At 44.7% G+C, this 22,563-nt stretch overlaps 1 protein-coding gene and 1 pseudogene across 1 annotated transcript; one reads left to right on the top strand and one right to left on the bottom strand.

Annotated features, from left to right (window-relative positions):
• Positions 1 to 765: 765 nt before the first annotated feature.
• The window catches only part of LOC135231422 (protein LLP homolog), a 71,020-nt pseudogene continuing 49,222 nt past the window's right edge, over positions 766 to 22,563 (top strand).
• On the bottom strand, positions 871 to 3,352 carry NEUROG2 (neurogenin 2). Its single transcript, XM_023548596.2, has 2 exons — positions 2,959 to 3,352; positions 871 to 2,582 (listed from the first exon to the last, which is right to left on the bottom strand). Exon 2 carries the CDS (start codon positions 2,566 to 2,568, stop codon positions 1,741 to 1,743), a length of 828 nt encoding a protein of 275 aa, XP_023404364.2. The 5' UTR covers positions 2,569 to 2,582; positions 2,959 to 3,352; the 3' UTR covers positions 871 to 1,740.

The raw sequence follows: 22,563 nt of genomic DNA, 5'->3' as shown, positions 1-22,563 counted from the left end.
CTCTTTAAGACTTTTTTTTTTCTATTCCAGTTCACCCTGGATATCTCTTTTTTATGAAAGTTTACTTTTCAAGCCATCTAGCTTGCTTAATGCGAAATTGGCTTCGCAATAATGAATTTATAAATACTCAGCTATATCATAGATTTTGGAGCTGGAAAACATCCTTTCAGTTTACATTTGAGGAAATTAAAGCCCAAAGAGTTTAAGTGTGAGAACCAGATTTCTACACACTCCAAGAAATTTCATGTTAAGATTTTTTCGAATCAATGTTTTCTGAACTTTAGAACTTATCATGACTTAGTTATCATATAATTTCCTTTTTTTTGTTCATCTTGTTTGCTCAGAAATTTATTTCTTCCAAGCTTGTGTTTATATTGAGTTACACTTACTTCAGCTTTAATGTCTCTCATACGATTAAGCTTCTTGTAATTTCCTAGAATTCATGTGTCAATGAAATCCTAGGCACAAACATTGCCGAAATAGACAAGTACCATACTCAATTTGACATGGGGAGAATTTCAGAAAAACACAATTCTTTCTGCTTCTAAATCCCATAGAAACAGGAAGACGTTATATCACACGTTAAGATTATGAAAATTAGATACTTTATTTATAGTTTAATCACAAGAACAATTTTCTTGTTCTTCAAGATGTAAATACATACTAGAATAAACTCTGTAGAATATACAAAAAATACATACTTTTCCCATGAAAATTTCCTTTATAATAAATAGAAGGGAACACGTGTGTGGCTGATCCCGATAATGCCCCGTGTCTGCTTAGGGTTTCAGTCTGTTGATTTATTTTTAATCTCTTGAAAGAATGGGGGAGTTCCTTCTCCCCTAAAAGGTCGAGATAAATAATGCATGGAGCAATCCTCCCTCCTGGTTTTTCCCTTTTCCTCCACATTTTTTCTTTTGATAGAGAGTTCAGCCTAAATTTCCACGCTTGCATTCAATCATTACAAAGCCTACAAATTATACAATGACTTCTAACCTGGCCCTCTAACAAAACAACTTTTTTTCTCTTATAAATCATAAGAGACAGATGGCAAAATGGGGAAGAAAAAGGAAAGAGAAGGACGGGACAATAGGCATTGTGACGAATCTGGGAAACAGAACAAAGTGCACATCAGAGAAGGAAAGTTTGGTTTGACAGGTGAAATTCCCACAGCCTGCAGACAGCAATGGGAATAAAGCAGATGCCAGCCATTGCAAATCTGTGGATAATATTATTACCGGTAAAATCATTCAGATGCTAAGATACATTTCTTTCTACTCGACATTAACATCTCTATGCAGAAGCAAAGGTGACGAGATCACAGGAACCAGTTGCATTGTCCCTGGGTGACTCACGCGAACTGCACCAAGTCCTTCGACTTTACAGAGAGAGGGGAGGAGCGTCCGTCCGCTCTGCAAACCCTTCACCACCCTTCTTACTTCCTCCCAGAATCTTTCTAACCTCAAAAAATTTTTTTATCAAAGCACACCCAAAATTCCACCATTCTCTTTGATAATAAGCTTCATCTCATTAAATCAGAGACGATTTGAATGAAGGAAACCCATAGCCGCGGAGTGCAACAAAAACAACAAGAAATTAGAACAGCTACATCTGCTTTGTGAAGTGAGACAGTGATCAGGAAGTGGAAAATGGGGAGGGGAAAAGGGTGGGAGGAGGGTTCGGTGGAGGACAGAAAACAGAACTCACTAAGGCCTGACGTGTGTAACAGAAATGGCAGCACTAGATGCAGTCCCTGGCTATGGGGAGGTGAGGTGCGTAGCGGTGCTTGTCGGGAGGTGGTGGCTGCCAATAGTCCATGTCTGAACCCGCCGGGCTGGCAGGCGATAAAGTGCAGCTGTAGGGGGAGGTGGAGTTGGAGGACGCGGAGGAGGACGGCGCGGGGCTGTTGCTGCAACTCCACGTGGAGGCGGGCGATGGGCTGTCCCCGCAGCTGCTCAGGGTGGCGCTAGCGCCTCCCGGGCTCAGCAACACCGCCTCTGAGAAGAGAGCTCCCGGCAGGCCCCCGCCCCCGCCCCCGCAGTGATCGGCCAGGCGCAGGGTCTCCGTGAGGGCCCAGATATAGTTGTGGGCGAAGCGCAGGGTCTCAATCTTGGTGAGCTTGGCGTCCTCGGGGAACGTGGGAAGCACCTCGCGCAGCGCATCCAGCGCCGCGTTGAGGTTGTGCATGCGGTTGCGCTCGCGATTGTTGGCCTTCAGCCTGCGGGTCTTCTTGATGCGCTGCACTGTCTCGGCAGTCTTAGCGCCTCGAGAGACGGCCCGGGCCCGGGAGGGTCGCCGCTTGCATTCGTGTGCCAGGCCCAGCAGCCGCGCAGGCCGGCCGACCTCGGCGCCCGCCGCCGCTCCGCCCCGCGCTGCAGGCCCGGCCTCGGCCACGCGCTGCCGCCGCGCACCGCCAGAAGCGCCCAACTCCTCCTCCTCCTCCTCCTCCTCTTCCTCGGCGCTGGATGTCAGCGGGGTCAGGGCCGCCGAGGCCGGGGAGGCCGAGCCGAGCAGCAGCAGTACATCCTCTTCCTCCTTCAACTCCAAGTTCTCGGATTTGACGAACATCCTACCGAAAACAGCTGGGAGAGAGAAAGAGGCAAACGAGGTGTGAATGCAGAAATAGAGAAGCAGAGCACGTTCTCCGTGTCACCAGAGCGTGCTCCAGCGCGCACCCGACAGGACCGGGTCCGGACGGCGCAGAGAAAGAATGTACTCAGTTGGGGAGGAAACCCCACCAGTGCTCTCTAAGCTTGGGAGCGCCTTTATTTGCGACCTTTCCGCCAGCCAACCGAGTCCCGCATTCAGCTTGGCTGTTCTGGCGGCTGAGGTCCTGTCCTGGAAGGGGACCGCAGACCCCGCGTCAAAGAGTGTGTGCTGAGCAGAGGGCGTGCGGACTTGGCCGAGTCAAGTGGAGGGACAACCCGACAAGTTGGTAATCGCGGCGCGGACACTTACTTAGTTGGTTCTAACTGTGCTTCAGCGTCGCTGTTACTTTGGCTTGTGCCCCGTATCTCCGCGCAGCCGGGAACGCAGTGCTTCTCCCCGCTTGGAAGCAGCAGGCCTGGCGCTATTGCGGCGCAGCTCCGCGGGGGACCTCTCCGAGGGCTGCGTTTGCCAAGAGCCCCGGCGGCGGCGTTTGCCCGCCCGGGTCTCCTGTGTTGTGGTGGCGGTGCGTGTCTGTCAGTCAGTCCTGGCCGTGCGGCTCCTGGCACGCGACTCCCAGGCACTCCAGTTAAAGCGAAGCTGCTTGTGGTTCAGTGGCTGCGTGTCTGGCACACGACTCCCCTTAAAACCCCTTATATATCTCCAAGAAAACAATCAGATCTGCCCCCGGGGCCCCTACCTCCCCCCAACCCCGCCGCCGCCTTCTCCTCCCCCCAATCCTGGCCCCCCTTTTCCCCCTCTTTTCCCTCCTCCAGCTTATTCTTTTCATTGCATTATCATCATTCATTTCTTTCTTTTTCTTCACCACCTTCCCCCCTCCCCTGGCCCTGCCATCCATCCTCCTCCCCCCACCTCTCCCCCTTTTCTCCCCCCCCCCCTTTATCTAATCAGCATAAAATGGTTCTAAAACTCCTGTTGGAGCTCTAGGCTGAGGCTGGAGCGGCCGAAGCCGCGGCAGTGGCGTCGGCGGCGGCGACGGCGGCGGCTCAAGCTGCGGCTGTTGTCGCAGCCGCTGCCCATTGTGATTGGTGGCTTGCGCTCGGCTGGAGCGTGCCGCTAATTTATTAATGAATGGAGGTCGCGAGGCGCAGCTGGCCAATCAGGGCGCCTCGGACTCCGGGAGGCCTGCGAGCCACGCGCACCGGAGCCCGCTCCTTTTCAGCTGCTCATTAGGGGCCCGGGCGCTGGGGGCGGGAGGGGGGCTGCGGCTACTGCCCCCGCCCGGGTCCTCGCGGCAGGCGCGGCTCCCCCTGCCCCCGCGCGCGCGCGCACCGCACCCGGCGCTGCCCGGACTTCTAGCTCCAGGACGGTGGGAGCCGAGGAATTAGTTAAAGGGGGGTCAGAATCCTGGGGAAAGCAGTCAGCCCTGTAGTACTGCGGGTCGTCTCTTGGCAAAGCCTCTTAGGAGCTGTATCAAATAGTAAACGGTTTTAGAAAGCATTCGTTTGGTGAGGAGAGGAAAGGAGTGTGGGTGGCAAGCTGTGGGCCCATCGTGGGCGAGAGTATTTGGGTTCCAGAGAGACTGATGTGGAAGGGTGAAGGAAGAGGACCTCGGGGATTCATAGGGGCGTCTCCTGGAAGGGAAAATCGGGTGGGGGAACAGGGAACTAGTTTTAGAAGGTGTAAAAGTACCGACATGTTAGAGTTGGAAGGGACTTCCTCATCGAGACTCGCAGTGCTGATACGGTTGTTTTGTTTTGCTTTGGGGGAGCGGTTATCGCAGGTTATGGCTGGGCCAGATAGTGAGGAGGCTTCCTGCGTGGGTGGCAGGGAGCAGAGCGAGAGGAGGGACAGACCTGCGGCTCCTGCGAGGGAATGGGCTGAGCTGACACTTCCGTGACCTCTGCTCCGCTCTGAGGGGCCTTGTAGGAACATGGAGCCGGTCTTCCCAATTCTCCCAGCTTTTCAATAGGAAAAAAGAACTGAAGGGCCAGTGGACTTCGTAGGAAACTTGTTCTGAATTGCTCGTCAGGTCCACATACCGGCCTCCTACCCACCTCTCACGCCCACCTTATTGTCTGTGTGGTTCAGTTGCCTTAGAGACAGAACCAGAGCCCCCAGAAAAGTTGAGTGTTAGAAGGTACCTGATTGGCGGAAATGGATCTGGACTCCAGTAGACTGGAGTCTTCCCTTTAGGTCCGTTTGCAAATTGAGTTTAAGCAAGAGGATGTTGGGATGGTCGGTGTTGAAGAGTGGCAAGAGAAAGAGAATACTGCCTGCGGATTTCTGTCACACAAGGTTTGTAGAAATTAAAAACAAGTTGTGTTTCAGAGAAGGGGTGATAAAAGTGGTTGTTAGTGTTTTAGCATGGTTTTAATTTGTTTAACGTTTTCTGCAGGGAGGTAAAGAGCAGAATAGAAGGTGGAAGTTACAAAGTAAAGAAAATTAGAATTAGAATCCTGTGAAAGAGACTGTTATTCCTGGTTCGAACTCTCCAACCACCAGACTTTTCTTCTGTCCTGAAGTGATTTGAAAATTTCCATGATTTTCCCTTGCTCCTTAATATTTGTGTTTTGCATCCCTCCTTTTAAAAACAAATTCTCTAAGTGTAAAAGTGTTGTTCCCCTAGTTCTGTCCTCAATCCCTTCAGAAAGACTTGATTTCATTTGTTAAAATGAGTGCAAACATGATAAAGAAGAGACAGATTAGTCTTTCCAGCATTCTGCATGTGATTCCTCCCCACTTCTTGGGTCTCTGCATCATGAACCTGCAGAATCAGAACTTCATAAAGGAGTGTAGTAAACACAAAAGGTAGATCAGTAATGAAAGATGCCAGACGTGCTTACTTTGGTTGCTTTACACATATAGGCAACGGTTACTGATACCAAACAAGCACAGTCTTCTCACAGTCCCCCAGGAAAAAGAAAACCCACCAAGGGTGTGTTTTTGACTAACAGGGTAATGATTGAAGGATCATGTGAAAGTGTATCTTAGTTACCTAGTGCTGCTATAATGGAGATACCACAAATGGTATTTGTTTTCCCACAGCTTAGGTGGCTAGAAGTCCCAATGCTGGGCACCAACTCTAGGAGACTTTCTCTCTCTGTTGGTTTTGGAGGAAGGTTCTTATGTCTTTTGAGCTTCTGTTCCTGGGTGCTCTTCATGTTGATGGCGTCTCTCTTACCCCATCTCTGCTACTTTCAATTCTGTGTTTAATCTCCTTTATATCTCAAAAGAGATTGGTTTAAAACACACCCTACACTAATCCTGTCTCATTAACGTAACAAAGACAACCCATTCCCAAATAGATTATAACCACCGATACAGGGGTTAGGATTCACAACACATATTTTGGGGAGGTGCAATTCAATCCATAACATTATACCCTTTGGCTCCCCAAATTCATGTTCTTACCACATGCAAAACACATTCAACCCATCACATCATCCCAAAAGTCATAACTTTATCCCTGATGGAGCAGGAGAACAGTGGGATGCTCATAAAAAGACCCAGCTTAATGGTCTGACTGAGATTAGAGGGACCTTGGAGGTCATGTTAGCCCAAGATTGGAACCATTCCCGAAGCCAACTCTTCAGACAGGGATTGGTCTGGACTATAAGATAAATAATGATACTGGTGGGGAGTGAGCTTCTTGGCTCAAGTAGACACATGAGACTATGTGGGCAACTCCTATCTGGAGGAGAGATGAGAAGGAAGAGGGAGACAGGAGCTGGTTGGATAGACACAGGAAATACACGGTGGAGAGGAGGAATGTGCTGTCTCATTAGGGGGAGAGCAGCTGGGAGTGCATAGCAAGGTATGTATAACTTTTTGTATGAGACACTGACTTGATTTGTAAACTTTCACTTAAAGTACATCAGATTTTTTTGAAAAAAGTCTTTAAGTCCAAAATCTCATCTTCTGACTCATCTAAACCAAATATAGGTGAGACTTTAGGTGTATTCCAACCTGGGGAAAAATTCCTCTTTATCTGTGAACCTGTGAAATCTGGAAGTTGTCTGTTTCCAAAGTATAATGCTGCAATACACCAAGGTAGACATTTTCATTACAAATGGCAGGAACTGGAGGGAAAGAAGGGAAAACAGGCATCAAGCAAGTCCAAAACCCAGCAGAACAATTTACATTAGCTCTCAGGACTTTAAAATAATCCTCTGTTCTCTGAGGCCATTGAGCAATGACCTTGCCCTACAGACTATAGGCATTGGTCATGCCATCTGGATTCTGGGTGGAGGCCCCTCAGCCTTGGGCTTCAGCTCTGCCTTCCATGCCCACTGGAATGGCAACCCTGCTCCCTCCACTTCAGGTGGCTCCATTCTCCTAGCCCATCTGAGTGGCGACCTCACCCTGGCAGGCCTCATTCTTCTGCCCCTTGAGCATGGGAGCCCTGCCCCCTCAGCTTTGGGCAGCGGTCCCATCCCCCCAGCACACTTTAAGGGCAGCCCCACACTCTGAAACCAAGTTGGCTCTTTGAAACCTAGGAGGCTATGACCCCACCCTTTGAGATCCAGGAGACTGTGGCCCCACCCTTTGAAACTGAGAAGGCCCTGCTTCCTGCGTTCCTTCCAACAGTTCTGCTGATCTCCAAGCTGCTTCTGGGATGGTCCTTTTCTTTTCTTGGAGGACAAGAGGTGTAGCTCCTTCGGCCTGTTTCCTGCCTGTAGAATTCCAAGAGACAGTGACCTTCCCTTTCGTTCTTTCTCTATCCCCTTCAGTTTAAGCTGATTGGTTTTCGGCTGTGGTAGTTGGTTAGATCCATCAGTCACAGGCTTAATCTCTTTAACAAAAGATTGTGTAGTCACAACTTTGGTGAACATACTAGGACACGTGTCCTTAGTTTGTACAATAGAATTTTTCAAATCTTTAAGTTTTTGTTTTTTCATTTTGGACAGTTAATTTTTAAGTCCATCTCTTTTCTCTTGGATTTTATTATGAGTAGTAAGGTGAAACCATGTGGCCCCTTTAAGATCTTACTTAGAAATCTCATTAGCCAGATACTCAAGTTCATCACTTACAAGTTCTACTTTCCACCAAACGTTTGAACATAATTCAGACAAGTTCTTTGCCACTCATAAAAAGTATTGCCCTTTCTCCATTGTCCAATCACATTTTCATCATTTTATTTTAAAGCCTCACAAGAAGCACATTTAACATCCACATTTATAGCAATATTCTGTTGCTGGTGCCATATGTATTCTCTAAGACAATAGAGATTTTCTCTGTAGGTCTCCTCACTTTCTTCTGAGCTCTCAACAGAATTGCATTTGGCGTCCATAATTCCACCAACAGTCTCTTTAAGGTGATCTAGGTTTTTACTGTTAGGCACCTTAAAACTCTTCCAGCCTCTACCCATTACCCAACTCCAAAACCACTTCCACATTTTAGGTATCTGTTAGAGCAGCACCCCCCTCTCCAGTACCAATTTCTGTCTTGGTTATCTAGTACTGCTATAACAGAAATACCACAAGTGAATGGCTTTAACAAACAGAATTTATTTTCTCACAGCTTAGGAGGCTAGAAGTCCAAATTCAGGGTGCTAACTCTAGGGGAAGGCTTTCTCTCTCGGCTCTGGAGGAAGATCTTTGTCTCTTTTGAGCTTCTGCTTCTGGGAGATCTTCATGTTGCTTGGTGTCTCTTTCCCCCATCTCTGATGCTTTCACTTGCTTGTTTAATCTTCTTTATATCTCAAAAGGAAACCCTGGTGGTGTAGTGCTTAAGTGCTACCGCTGCTAACCGAAGGGTCGGCAGTTCAAATCCGCCAGGTGCTCCTTGGAAACTCTACCAGGCAGTTCTACTCTGTCCTATAGGGTCACTATGAGCTGGAATTGACTCGACTGGCAGTGGTTTTGTTTTTTTCTTTTGTAATATCGCAAAAGAGATTGATTTAAGACACACCCTACACTAATCCTGTCTCATTAACATAACAAAGACCACCCATTCCCAAATGGGATTATAACCACAGGCATAACCAGAAAACCAAACCAAACCTGTTGCTGTTGAGTCAATTCTGACTCACAGTGACACAGGTATAGAGGTTAGGTTTTACAACATGTATCTTTGGGGAACACAATTCAACTCATAACAGAGTGGATGCAAAACGATTTTTCATTTCAGTGAAATAAAGACCAAGAAAGCAAGGTTCTGTGGAAATAATCAAAGACTAGTAAAAAATAAATATTGGAATAATGGAAGTAACCATGATGTCTTAGTCTTTAGATATCTACATCTCTCTGCAGGAGTTGCCTGCAAAGAAAGACAAGCCAATAGATATTGTAACAGAAAACAAAGGAAGGTTTATTTTATTATCAGTAGAAACATCTCTTTAGACAGGTTGTTTTCACAAATTTGGTTTAGCTGAGAAGTGCTGGATTGATTTAATGATAAAATACGTTTGAGGAAGAACAGAATTGGACAGAATCCAGTTAAGTCAAGGCTTAAAGCAAAACCTGGTAAGCCTTGTATAACCCCAAATGGACCCTGAGATCAAGCTGGGTCTAATGTTTACTGCTAGTGAAACACACAATGGAGTTCTTTAGTTGATTGTTAACAGTATTTGGGAGTCTGACTCCGAAGTTTTTATGGTCTCCCAAGATTTTATGTTTTTATGATGCTCTGAAAGGGTACATGCTTTTCTTTGACAAAAGTCAAACCTTCTATACTGGCTGTGAGTGAGAGGTTAATAATGCACATTTAAATGTATCCTGTGCAGATGTTTAGTATCAGTTTAGATGTTTAGTATCAATTTAGATATTTAGTATTAATAGCAATAAAATAGTATCAAATGGGCACACAAGCTGAAAAGCAAAGACAAGAAGGCAGGAAGGGACAGGAAAACTGGACGAATGGAGACAGGGAACTTGGGGTGGAGAAGGGGAGCGTGTTGACATGGGCTTGGCAACCAATGTCACAAAACCATTTGTGTGTATATATATATTGTGCTTTGGGTGAAGGTTTGCTGAGCAGATTGGTTTCTCATTAAATAATTAAAAAAAAAAAGTAAAATAGTATCAGGGTAAACTGCAGATTTTCTTTTTTTGGAAATTACCTTTAAAGGATAAAAGTATTCCAACGCTATCAACACTGTACATATTCAAACACTAACATAAGTCAACCTCTAATCCATTTTAATAATGATGCTCTCGTACGATTTATAGAATTTTATTTTTAAAATAAAGGTTTCTTTTGGGTGTACGCAGTGGTGTATGTTAGATTATGTGGAAAGTACAGGCATAAAAAAAAAATCCCCTCTACACCATCTGGAAATTCTCAAAATTTTGGTTATGTGTTTGTGCTGTAGCTTTCAAGAGCAGTGCTGCTCTTCACAGTTGATAATAGAATACTTCTAGAAATATTTACCACTTTGAAAATATCATTTAAAAGAAAGAAACAACTTCAAGAATGTTGCAGGACAATCTACTAACGGTAGTGCAATCTAGAGAACAAGCACTCACACTCAGTTGCCTAGATAGCAGAATTCTATTTGTTCAGCATTTTGCTCAGTTTTGCTGAAAGAAAGCAATTTCAATTTGTACTCAGGTTTGCAAAGACGTGACCAACGCCAAACATCCTTAGCTGGTCTCTTCTAGCACTCTTTTAAATAAATTCAAGAGGCACTTGTGTGGTCTAAAAGATTGTCCAGATGAAACGAGGCTGAAACGTTATGCGGAGGGGGAGGGGAGGGCGTGAATAGCATCAGCGATGATGGTGACCGAGGGCTGCTCCTGTCCATTGCGTGAACTGTCCTAAAGGGTCAAACTGTTCATCTTCAGCCCCTCTTTCAGTGTGCAATCCTGCTTTAAGAGAACAAAAGCTCAAAGCAGGCACTTATCAAGAAATGGGAACACAATGATTTAAACTCATCCCCAAGCCTTAGAAAGAAAGGGGACCGAATGCGTGTAGCGAGAGAAAAGTGAAGAAAGGGGAGGGGTGAAGGGGTGGAGATCTTTAGAAAGCCTTTGTTGCTTCTAAGAAGCTTGAACTTTGAGAAGACCCAAAAAGCACTAAAATTTAGGGTAGGTGTTGCTGTGGGGCCATAGGTTACATCCCATCCACACTTCGACCTCACAAGTGGCAAAAGAGAACAAATGGTCCCCTCGTCAGACACTTGCTGTTGTAGGTGAGTGGGGGGTGGGCCGAGGGAGAGGAGAAGGGATGCACCCTTCCCCGACAGAGTATCCACAGCCACTGAGTCTACCCGACTCACAGTGACCCTGTAAGACAGAGTAGAACTGCCCCCATAGGGTTGCCAAGGCTGTAAATCTTTAAGGAAAGCAGATTGCCACATCTTCCTCCCTCAGAGCTACTGGTGGGTTCAAACCTCCAACCTACTGGTTAACAGCCAAGAGCTTCATCACTGCGCCACTAGGGCTCCTTCCCACAGAGTATAAGAGCAAAATTTGCCTTTCCGGCCAGCCTAATTCTCAGTACCCCAATTCACAATAAACCACCCTGGCCCAAGGAGAGGGTGGTCTAAGCTCTATTAAAAGAACAAGATCACGTGCCTGAAAAGACCGGTTTTCTAGCCAAAATCCTAAGGCTCCGGGTGAGCTCTCAGAAAGGCAGAAAGATGGCGAGAAAAAAGGAACCAATCCTGAACATCTTCCACCTCCACCATCTCCAGTTCGCTGGGAACTGGAAATGCGATTTCCAGAGCAAGGGAGGTTGGAGTGCGACTGGTAAGCTTTCTCCGCCGAGGATCCCTTGCAATGCCAGGATTCATTACTGACGGTGGTGAGCGCTCTCAGAGCAAGGGTTATTTCGGAGTTTTTGGTTGCCCCTTTCCGGAGAGCCAAGGAGGTCAAGGGAAATAAAATGTTAACTGATGCCCCAGCCAGGGCTCCCACATGGGATTCTCAGTCTCGCCCTCGTTCTTCCGTTGGATCTTCCTCAGGAAGAATTCGGCATAACCTAGTCCCGCAGAAGTCCTGGCTGGGTCGCTGCGCTGCCACTGATCACCCAGCCCCTCCCCCTTCAGTAAATTCCAAGCATGGAAGCGTCGGAGGAATCGGCAAGAGAAGACAAAAGGTAGGGGAGATGGTCTCCCAAGCCCGGCGCCCCACTTCCAAGACCCTGGCTCCAAGCCCGCCCGGCGTGCTCTGGTGCCCTTGACTAAACATGGAAGGATTGGCCTTTACGCACAAGGTGGCTTGATGGTAGTGGAATCTGGCCGGCAGGCGCTAGTAAGCTACCTTTCTACTTCGCGGACCCAGCCCGCTCCCCTTCAGCTCTGGGGAAGGCAGTGCCCCGCAGACTTCGCCTTGCCCGAGGCAACCCTCTAGCCGTGTGCCCCTCTTCTTTCCCAAGAAGGGAAACAATCACTGTAGGACATGTTGCTAATCTTCGTCATCTTTCTGATTGTTTTCCGAAGGTAAGGGGAAAAGAACAGCCGGAGAGAGAACGGGGGTTGGGGGCCCACTAGGGAGAAAAGTCCCCACCCCAGCCCTCTGTGCCTGCAAAAAGGGACACTGGCTATCCAGGGGAAAGTGCAAGAGAGAGCACTAATCGCTGAACCAGGAGACAAACACGATTACCAGCTCCGAGCCTTGAGTCAGAAAGTCTCATAGACTTTAAGATGTTAATCCCCAGCATAATCCTTCCTTTGGCGTGTAGAAATAGTGCAGCCACAAGAGTTGTTTTGTTATTTATATTGGCGTTTAATAAAACTCAGCCAGTGGTGAATGGGCTGCCCACTCTCCAATGGTAATTAATTCCCTATTTCAGTGACCCAATTGTCCTGGGACAGAGCGGTGGGCCCGTCCTGGTGCCCCGGTCCCCCTTTGTGCGGATACACGGCCCTCGTGCTTCAACAGCTATGGAAACTCATTCTTTTGATGTCATTCAAGGAGTTTTCCTTGGGCATCTTCTAAACTTCAAGGACCCTTTTCTTTCTCCGTTTCATGAAAAGCAGTGCTAGCTTGACCACCTCTGTAGAATTTAATGATTTGGTGAAAGGTTCCTTTGGGGTTTGTGTAAGGAGTTACAGTGAAAGGAAATTTGGCAGCCTGCTCCCTTGCACGGACCGTTACCAACCTAGAAAACACAAAACTTCTTCACGAGCAACGGATAAAGATCTTGAAAGCTGATTTTTTTTCTCCTCTAGCCACTAAGGGGGGGGGGGGGATGGGGGAGGAAGCAAAAACTGAGTTCTGGTCTGGAAATAAAAGTATTGTTTGTCCTTGCTATTATGAATAAAAGGGGTAACGTTGGGGTAAATAAGATCGAATGGTAAACTGAGAAGGTGGTTTAATCTGTATCTTTGAGAAGTGGAATGTTAGCTTAGTACTTTAACTCATTCATCCAATCGTCACTCCTTCCCACATTCACAATATATTTAATTAGTGTGCCAAGCATTGTACCAGCCCCTGGGAACTTTGAGAAGCGCAAGGCTGAAGCGATTCCTACCCCCACGGAGTTTACATTCAAACTGGTCGACAAAAAAGTTACACGTCAGAAAATAATAAACGTTAAGACAGTAATATAATAATGTCGGGAGACAGTGATGCTTTTTTTGGGGGGGGGGGGAATCCAGAGTGATGTTTTAGAACCCAGACCGTCGGGGTCGACCCTTATAGCCGACATATTCCTTCTTTTCTTCCCCAAGTATTTCTCTAGCGCCCACTGTGTGCCAGGAACCGTGCGAGGCGCGGAGTAGGCTCCCCAGAGAACGCAGCGGCCGCGGCCTGTTTTGTAGTTAGTCATAATATTGTGATAACGCAATTGCTGGTATTACCCTTGACGCAGGAGTGAGGCCGGGTCTCCAGGCCGGGAGGGGGCGGCCGCGGCGCGCCGGGCCAGCGCTCCCTGCCCGAGGAGCTCTTCTATGTCTTTATACGCACTTGCGAAAAAACTTCGCAAGTCACAGAAACAATTCAGAATTCAACTAAGAAAATACAGAGTGAACCATATGGCCTGGGTGGCTCGAGTCGGCTGCATTTTCCTCCAGACAAAGAAGGGATTGAGAGTTGAAGGAAAGGAGAAAAAAACCAACTTTCCGGCTGATGAAGCTGTTGTCTGGAGGCAATGATCCCAAATCTGAAGGCTTTATTCCGGCTCCGACGGAGACGTGATATGTCATATGATTAGCATCTTTCATATTTACAAGAGTAGTATGGGCTGCCAGTCTGGAGAGAAAGGCGAGAGAAAGAAGGGGACATATGCCGAAATGGATTTAGCATTTGAAAGAGAGAAAGGAGATCGGATAAATACACTTAAACGAGGATTTAGTTTTACTCCTGTTGAGTTCTAATGGATTGTTGATTGAGATTTTAGGGGCCTGGAACCGAGGTGTCAGCAGTAATTTAAAGAAGGTATTCAGTCCGCCAGCGCCTCTTTTCTCCATTTCCCCCTCCCACCCCTCCCACCCTTCTCTCATTTACGTCTTCAAGTAGGACAGAGGCGGGGAACGCTTTTAAAACAAAATACAAAACAAGGTCTTACGCAAGGGTAATATCCAAGGCACCCCGAGCGCGGACAGGCTTGGAGGAGGCGCCCCCGCACCGCCGGCCTTGCTCGGTAAGGTCAGACTCCCTTCCTCCCACACCTGAGCGTTTTCAGGTCGGGCAGCGGGTCCAGGAGGGCTGGGACATGTCCGAGGGCGCCCGGCCTTCCCGACGCGGAGAGATCCTGGCGCCCCCTGGCGGGGCCCCAGGGGCACGTCGGGACCCCGGGCCGGAGAGGTCCAGGCCGACCGCAAAGAGCGCGTCGTTTGCAATTCCTCCCAGACGCCCTCCGGGTGCCTTCACCTGGGCGCCGGTTACAAACGCACGGTAACCACCCCTCCCCCCCAAAAAACAAGCCTATTGCTGTGGAGTCGATTCTGACTCATAGCGTCTCTATACGACAGAGTAGAACTTCCTCACAGAGTTTCCAAGGAGCATCTGGTGGATTCGAATTGTTGACCTTTTGAATAGCAGCCACATCCCTTCCTAATCCATAGAATCGAAAGTGTCAGCGGTGGACGCCCCTGAGGGGAAATAAATAAGCATACAAAACACCTCTCCCAGTATTTCAGTTGGCAGCCAATATTGAGAACAATCGGGTCTAGACCCCAAGACTTTATTGTTTCGAGGATTTCGCAATTGGACGACTAGAACTGACATGCAATAGACGGGGGGAAAGACTTGGGCTCCAGACTGCCTACAAGACCTCACGTGCCTTTGTAGGTGCCTGTGTCGGGTATATACCATATCTGTATATTATTCAGCAAAACCTGTCAAAGCCGGAATCTGTGTAAAGCGAAAACCTGTCAGAGAAGGAAAGGTCAAATATTTTCCACTAAAACCACCAAGCCATAGAAAAGCGGTAAGACTGCCCCTGTCAAAGGCAAAAACTTGAAGACCTGGAAAAACAAGGCAGTCCCGTCCTGTTCCCGCTCTCACAGATTTCACTGAATAGTGGGTGCACAAATAAATATTTTTCCTCAGGCACCCAGAGCCACGTTCCAGATGCATTCTCCAGACTGCCTTTTGCTCTCCTGGTACATTTTTATTCTCTTCCAAACTGGTATTTGCTGTTCATTTTAGCTAGATTTCATGGGTGTAAAATGTTGGAGTTGAGGGCTGTGAGGCTTATAGCGTCATTTGCATTAGGTCTCATGCGCTGGGTCCAGAAACCCAAATTCCTATTTTTGCTTTCCATTTCCATCTCTTTCCTGCTAAAATTTACTTGTCTTTAATTTTATCATACAAATTGTTTGTACTTTTCCAACGGGCCATTGTAACTTAAGGACTTAAAATTTCAGCACTTTACCTGTGAATCGGGAGGAATTTAAACTACCCCCATTTATCAACAATAAAAAACTGACTACGTTGGAATAGACTCTACGGCAACTAACAACCACCACCACAACTGGTGCAATAACAAAATGTCATGCAGATTTTTAAATCATATTTTTGGTGGATATTTAATAACCAGAAGAAAATTAATATGACCCCAGTTAGTATGACCCCCAATTTGTAGGTGCCATGTAAAAGTCCCCGGGTAGTGCAAGCGGTTTGTGATTGGCTGCCTACCTAAAGGTTGAGGTTGGAACTCACCCAGGGGTGCTATGCAAGAAAGACCTGGCCATCTGCTCACATTAAGATGACAGGCAAGAAAACCCTACAGAGCGAGCACCCCTGCTCTGTAACACGTGAGGTTGTCATGAGTCAGAATCAACTCCACCTCAATGAATTTGATTTTTTTTGGGGGGGAGGGGAATACCTCTTACAGTGGGTGAAGGAGCTCTGGTGGCACAGTGGTTAAAGTACTCAGCTGCTAATCAAGAGGTCAACCCACCAGCAGCTCCTTGGGAGAAAGATGTGGCTGGCTGCTTCCATAAAGATTTATAGCCTTAGACGGCCTATGGGGCAGTTCTGCTCTCTCCTACAGGAACGCTAAAAGTTGAAATCAACAAGGTGGCAATGGATTTTTTTTTTAATAGTAGATAGTGGTAATTTACATTTTCTTCTTTGTGTTTGTCTATGTCATACAAGTAGAAAGAGAAACACTTTTTTTTAATTGTTATTTAAAACAAAACAAATCTGATCTTCAGAAGAGTGCCTTTCTTTTGCAGACTTCATCAAAGAGTGGAAGGAAATTTCAGATCAGAGATATTTGAAATGGGGTGAACTATATATCATAGGGAAACTCTGGTGGCGTAGTGGTTAAGAGCTACAGCTGCTAACCAAAAAGTTGGCAGTTCGAATCCACCAGGCTCTCCTTGGAAACCCTACAGGGCAGTTCTACTCTATCCTATAGGGTCGCTATAAATCGGAATCAACTCCACAGCAACGGGTTTGGTTTTTTTGGTTTATATATCATAGACCACATCCACAGTTTAAATTAAGGCCCCAGGAATTGAACTGTTTTAGCTTGATATGGGGTATTATAATTTAAAAAAACAAACACTTAAAACCTGGTCTTGAACTGTCAGTGTAAACATTGTGGTCTAGGACAGAAACATACAGTGTAAACTTCAGTATTTTTTATTAAATCACATCCCTGGGACTGGATGGAGAAAGGAAAGCTCATCAAAGCTATTGTTTTCTGTATTCTGGCTGTATCACATTTAATTTTTTCCAGAGACCAAGCCCCGTCATAGGGTTTTTATCAATTTCTAAAGAAAGGTTTTTACCAATGTCTCAGAGTAATACATCCCCTACTTTAATAATACCTGCTAACAGGAAATCCTTTGTGTTTATTTTATTTTATTTAATCTTTCCTCAGTAATAATTTAAAGCTTTTCTCTTCTTTCATTCTGTACTTTTAAAATACGGCATTTAAAGCTACTACTTAAAAAATCCAGGATCCAGAAAATGTTTAGTTCTGTATTTTGCTTTCCTATCCTACTAGACTTTTGGCTTCTGTTGACAGAAGCCATTTTTACCCTGAACGGGGCTACTGTGGGTTTTTATTTAGCTCCACGTTCTTATAGCACCAATCCCTACACTGAAACTATGTGGTATTATTGTCAGTGCATGAGACAGCAGGACTGAGAATAAGAGAAAGGAAAGGATTTGCAAGAGGATAATGGCATTCTTCTCACCAAATTCCCTTTTTCTCCAGGGTTTTTATTTTTGAGGATTTAAGGGTTCATTTTCTCTTGAAGGAAGAAAAAGGATAATCTCACAATGCAATATTATGCAGAAAAATCAAGAGTGTTTTCTAAAGGTTTTTATGGTAAAAGTCTACTAAGAAATTCTGAAAAACCAAAATTAGCAAGAAACGAAAAATAAAACCGTATGCCAATATTACTCCTGTTATTGTCCTGAATAGAACATAGCTTCCTTTTCCTTTTTCTTTCCCGGCTAGGGAGAATATAAGATGCCACCAAAAACAGCAGAAAAAAAGTAGTTTTATTATTTGCATGTTAGTAACTCCTATCCTTGCACTTCAAATTATTGGAGTTATGTAGGACTGGAGACCAATGAGATGTCTCAGGAAACAATCAGAGGTTTGAGGAAGCTGTCTCAAATTTAAGTGCAGTGTTTCTTAGGATAAATTGCTGACTGTTCCCAAAGAATCACGTAATTGTTTTGGTTCTTCTCTGATTCTGCATTTGGCTCTCAGTGTCTCATAAATTGAGACACTCATTGCTTACTCTTTTCCTGTGCTAATGCTTGCAAAGAATACATGTTCACGATAAGCTAACCGAAGGAGCCCTGGCGGTGCGGCTTAGCTGCGAACAAAATCCACCAGCTGCTCCAAGGGAAACCCTATGGAGCAGTTCTACTCTGCCCTACAGGGCGGCTAGGAGTCTGAATGGCTCAACGGCAATGGGTTTTTGGGGTTACCTTACTGAAGGAAGAGAGCCCTGGTGGCGCAGTTCACCTAAAGCTGAGCTCCTAACCAAAAGGTCGCCCGATTGAATCCACTAGCTGCTCCTTGGAAACCCTATGCGGCACTTCTGCTCTGTCCTATAAGGTCACTAGGAGTCAGAATCGACTCGATGGCAACGAGTTTGGTTTTTTTGGGTACCTTTTGAAGTAACAACCTTCTCCTTTCCCCATACTCCAAAAACTCAAAGTGTTTTTTCTTTTTCTTGTAAAACAGGAATGAAATAAAATAAGCTACACAGAATTCTAAAATAATAACAGATAAAAACCTACATATATAGTCTCATCAGAAGTCAGTAGTATATTTCTTCATTCAAATCGTTTGACAGTGATATTGATTAGCGATCTTAACCACAATTTGCTGGCAATTGAGAAGGTTCTCTCTAACGCGATATTTAAAAACAAACCTGTAACTATAGAACACAATGTGATTTTTCTTTAATGATTAAGTTAATTTGATCAGTGTGGAGACCCAGGTCAAAGAGTAAGTCAACATGGCATTCAGAGAGATGAGGACCATCATTTTTCCCTCCTCCTTCTCTTCGTTCTTTATTAATTAATACTGATTGGACATTACTGTGCCAAGGCTGTGTCCGATCAGCCTCAGTGCCCTTGACAAAAGTTGTTTTCTAAAGGAATTATTTCTTCCTTTTTTCTCCATATCATCTTTCCTCCTGTTTTCAAGTTGAAATGAGTAAGCAAAGGAGGCAGGGTTTTTCTGGAGTGCCTTCTTAAAGGCTTATTTGTGACTGATATCTGATGGAGACAGAAAACAGGAATAACTTCTTCAAGATATTCAAGGAAAAAGCTACAGTTAGACAAGATTGACTGGAAATGCCTTTGCTGTGGAGAAGACTGTCAGTGGTCCTCTATGAGCCATTTTTTATAGTAACACGAAGGAGCCCTGGTGGCACAGTGGTTGAACGCTCGGCTGCTAAGCAAAAATGTCAGTGGTTCTAACCCACCAGCTACTCCATGGGAGAAAGATGTGGCAGTCTGCTTCCTTAAAGATTACAGCCTTGGAAACCCTATGGGGCAGTTCTACTCTGCCCTTTATGGTTGCTATGAGTCAGAATGGACTGGACAGCAATGGGTTTGGTTATTTTGGTTACTGACAATGTTTCTGTCTTTTGAGAACTTGAGACAAAATTCGGAAGCTTAGATAGCACTTGGTAGCTGATTAGAAGAGGTGACAAATGTAACTTTCTCTGGGGGAACAGGGAAATAGAAGCACAATCTTCAAAATGAGAGTAGCTGAATCTTAGAATGATGGCGTGTTGGTCATTAGCTTTTCTGTCTCTAGCTGAGATATAATTTTTATAAAATAAATCCCATTTTCACGCATATAGATCTGTAACCCATACCACAATCAAGATACAGAACAATTTCATCACTCAAAACAATTTCCCTGTGCTTCTTTGCAGTCAGTCCCTCTTCCAAACCAAGTCTTTAGAAACCACTGCTGTGTTTTCTGTTCCTATAGATTTGCCTTTTCCAAATTGTCATATAAATGGAATCATACAATATGTAGCCTTTTCAGTCTGGCTTCTTTCATTTAGCATAATGCAGTTGAGATTTGTCCATGTTGTTGCGAGTATCAATAGTTTGTTCCTTTTTACTCTTTTTATGAATGTACCACAGTTTGTTTATCCAAAGGAACCCCGGTGGTGCAAATTTAAATGTTTGGGCCTGCTAACTGCAAGGTTGGCAGTTCAAACCCAGACAGTGGCTCCTAAGAAGAAAGATGTGGCAATCTGTTCCCATAAAGATTACAGCCAGGAAAACCCTATGGAGCAGTTCTACTCTGTCACGCGGGTTCTCTCTGAGTCATAATCTATCGACAGCACCTAATAACAAAAACCAGCTGGATAAATAAGATCCAAGATAGCCTGTCTTCAAGAGGCATTTCAAATATTAAAGCTCAGATTAAAAGTAAAAGATGGAAATCACACAGTTTATTCATTCATCAGTTGAAAGACAGTTATGTCCTGACTGCCACATCTTTCTCCCACAGAGCAGCTGGGGAATTTGAACCATCGACCTTTTGGTTAGCAGCTCAGTGTTTTAACCACTGAGCTACCAGGGCTACTTAGTTTGGGGAAGTTATGAATAAAGCTACTATAAACATTCATGTACAAGTTTTTGTGTCAACATACATTTCACTCCACTTCGGTACCAGGATTGGTTTGCTGGGTTATGTGGTAGTGTGTATTTACCTTTATAAAAAACTGCCAAACAGTTTTCCAAAAGGTATTGTACCATTTTGCATTCCCATCAGCAAAGTTTGAGAGTTCCGCTTGCTCTGCATTCTTGTCGGCACTTGGCATAGTCAATTTTTAAAAAATTTTTATTTTAATCGTGTGTAGTTGTTACTCATTATGGTTTTAATTTGCATTTCCCTCATGACTAAGACTGAGAACCTTTTCACGTGCTTACTTGCCATTCCTCTGTCTTCTTTGAAGGATCTTCAAATCTCTTGTACATTTTAAAAATTGTGTTATTTACTTTTTTATTATTGAGTTTTGAGAATTCTTTATACATTCTAGGAAAGAGTCCTTTAGCAGATATATATCTTGTAAATATTTTCTGTCCGTTCTTTGTCTTTTCACTTTATTAACAGTTTCCTTTGAAGAGCAGAACTTTAAAATTTTTCTATTTATCAATTTTTTCTTTTATATTTTATATAAAAGAAAGTTATCTAAGCATATTGTCTGAGAAATCTTTAACTAACCCAGGGACAGAAAGATTTTCTCTTACAGTTTCTTCAAGAAGTTCTATGGTTTAACATTTTGGTCTATGACCCATTTTTACATATGGTACAAGGTATGAATCAAATTTCATGTTTTTGCATATGGATGCTCAATTGGCCCAGGGCCATATTTTGAAAAGACTCCTTTCTCCATTGAATTGCCTTTGCATATTTGTCAAAAATCACTTGTCCATATTTGTGGAATCTATTTCTGGATTCCCACTCTGAATTGTTTTTTGTGTCTATACTTTTGCACAATTCTCTTGATTACCGTAGCTTTATTGTAAGTTGTGAATCAGGTAATGTAATTCCTCCAAATGTGCTCTTTTTCAAAAATGGTTTTGTCTCTTTTAGATCCTTTACCTTTCTGAAGCAGGCAGTCATGAAAGCGTTATTAAGGGTTATTAACCATCCCATAATAGTTGTTTTTCAGAAAAGTCTACTCTTGCTACCTTTTTGTTACAACTTTTACAGCACTTCACCATGATTGGTCAAATCCCCAGGTTTCTTATCTTCTTCTGGCAGGAGGCTGAGGCCCAGGTGCACTGATTCCGAATCTACCCGCTGTATGACCTTAATGGGGTGGCAGTAGCAAGCCGTGGCCATTTTTTCAAGTCTGTGCTCAGTATTTTTAGAGCCATGCACAAAAACCATTCACTAAAATTATGCACATCACAAGACTGAAGATCCTCCCCTCACTGTTCATGCATATGTGTGTCACTCCCTATAAAAGGAGCAAATATGCCCTGGTTCAGGGAGCTGGCAGCCTTAGGTCACAGACCCTGCCTGCCTCCCAGTTTGCAAGCTATGAATAAACCTTTCTGTTCTTCCAACCCTGTGTCTGGCTGACTTCAGTTCACTAGTCTGCTTGGCAAGAACCTATTAGCTGATGGTTTCATTTCCACATACATCTTCAAATCTGTTTATCAATTTCTACAAAAACAGAAATACTGCTGGGATTTTGATTGGAATTGCATTGCATCTATTGATCAGCTGGGGAAAAATTGACACCTTAACATTACTTAATCTTCCAGTCCAAGGATACAGACTATCTCTCTATTTATTTAGGTCTTTGATTTCTTCCAATATTGTTTTATAGTTTTCAATATACAGATGTTGAACTTTGAAAAAAAAATAGCTATTTCATGTCTTTTAGTGCTATTGTAAATGGTACTATTTCTTTAATTTCAATTTCCAATTGTTCATTATTATTATTATATAGAAATATAATTTATTTATATTGAGCTTGCATCCTGAGACCTTGCTACATTCACTTATTAGTTCTAATCATCTTTTTTAAACTAATTTTTATTGTGCTTTAAGTGAAAGTTTACAAATCAAGTCAGTCTCTCACACAAAAACCCATATACACCTTGCTACACACTCCCAATTACTCTCCCCCTAATGAGACAACCTTCTCTCTCCCTCCACTCTCTCTTTTCGTGTCCTTTTTGCCAGCTTCTAACCCCCTCCACCTTCTCATCTCCCCTCCAGGCAGGGGATGCCAACAGAGTCTCCAGTGTCCACCTGATCCAAAAAGCTTGATCCTCACCAGCATCACTCTCCAACCCTTTGTCCAGTCCAATCCATGTCTGAAGAATGGCTTCAGGAATGGTTCCTGTCCTGGGCTAACAGAAGGTCTGGGGGCCATGACCACCAGGGTCCTTCCAGTCTCAGTCAGACCATTAAGTCTGGTCTTATGAGAATTTGAGGTCTGCATCCCACTGCTCTCCTGCTCCCTCAGGGGTTCTCTGTTGTGTTCCCTGTCAGGGTAGTCATCGGTTGTAGCCAAGCACCATCTAGTTCTTCGGGTCTCAGGATGACGTAGTCCCTGGTTCATGTGGCCCTTTCTGTCTCTTGGGCTCGTAATCGCCT

This window comes from Loxodonta africana, chromosome 5, assembly GCF_030014295.1.
Source record: "Loxodonta africana isolate mLoxAfr1 chromosome 5, mLoxAfr1.hap2, whole genome shotgun sequence".
NCBI classification, from domain to species: Eukaryota; Metazoa; Chordata; class Mammalia; order Proboscidea; family Elephantidae; genus Loxodonta; species Loxodonta africana.
Note: the sequence above shows the minus strand (reverse complement) of the source record. Positions and strands in the feature narration are given on the sequence as shown.

Bases quoted from the DNA above. Each gene is read 5' to 3' on its own strand.
- NEUROG2 (XM_023548596.2), bottom strand. From the start codon at position 2,568: ATGTTCGTCAAATCCGAGAACTTGGAGTTGAAGGAGGAAGAGGATGTA.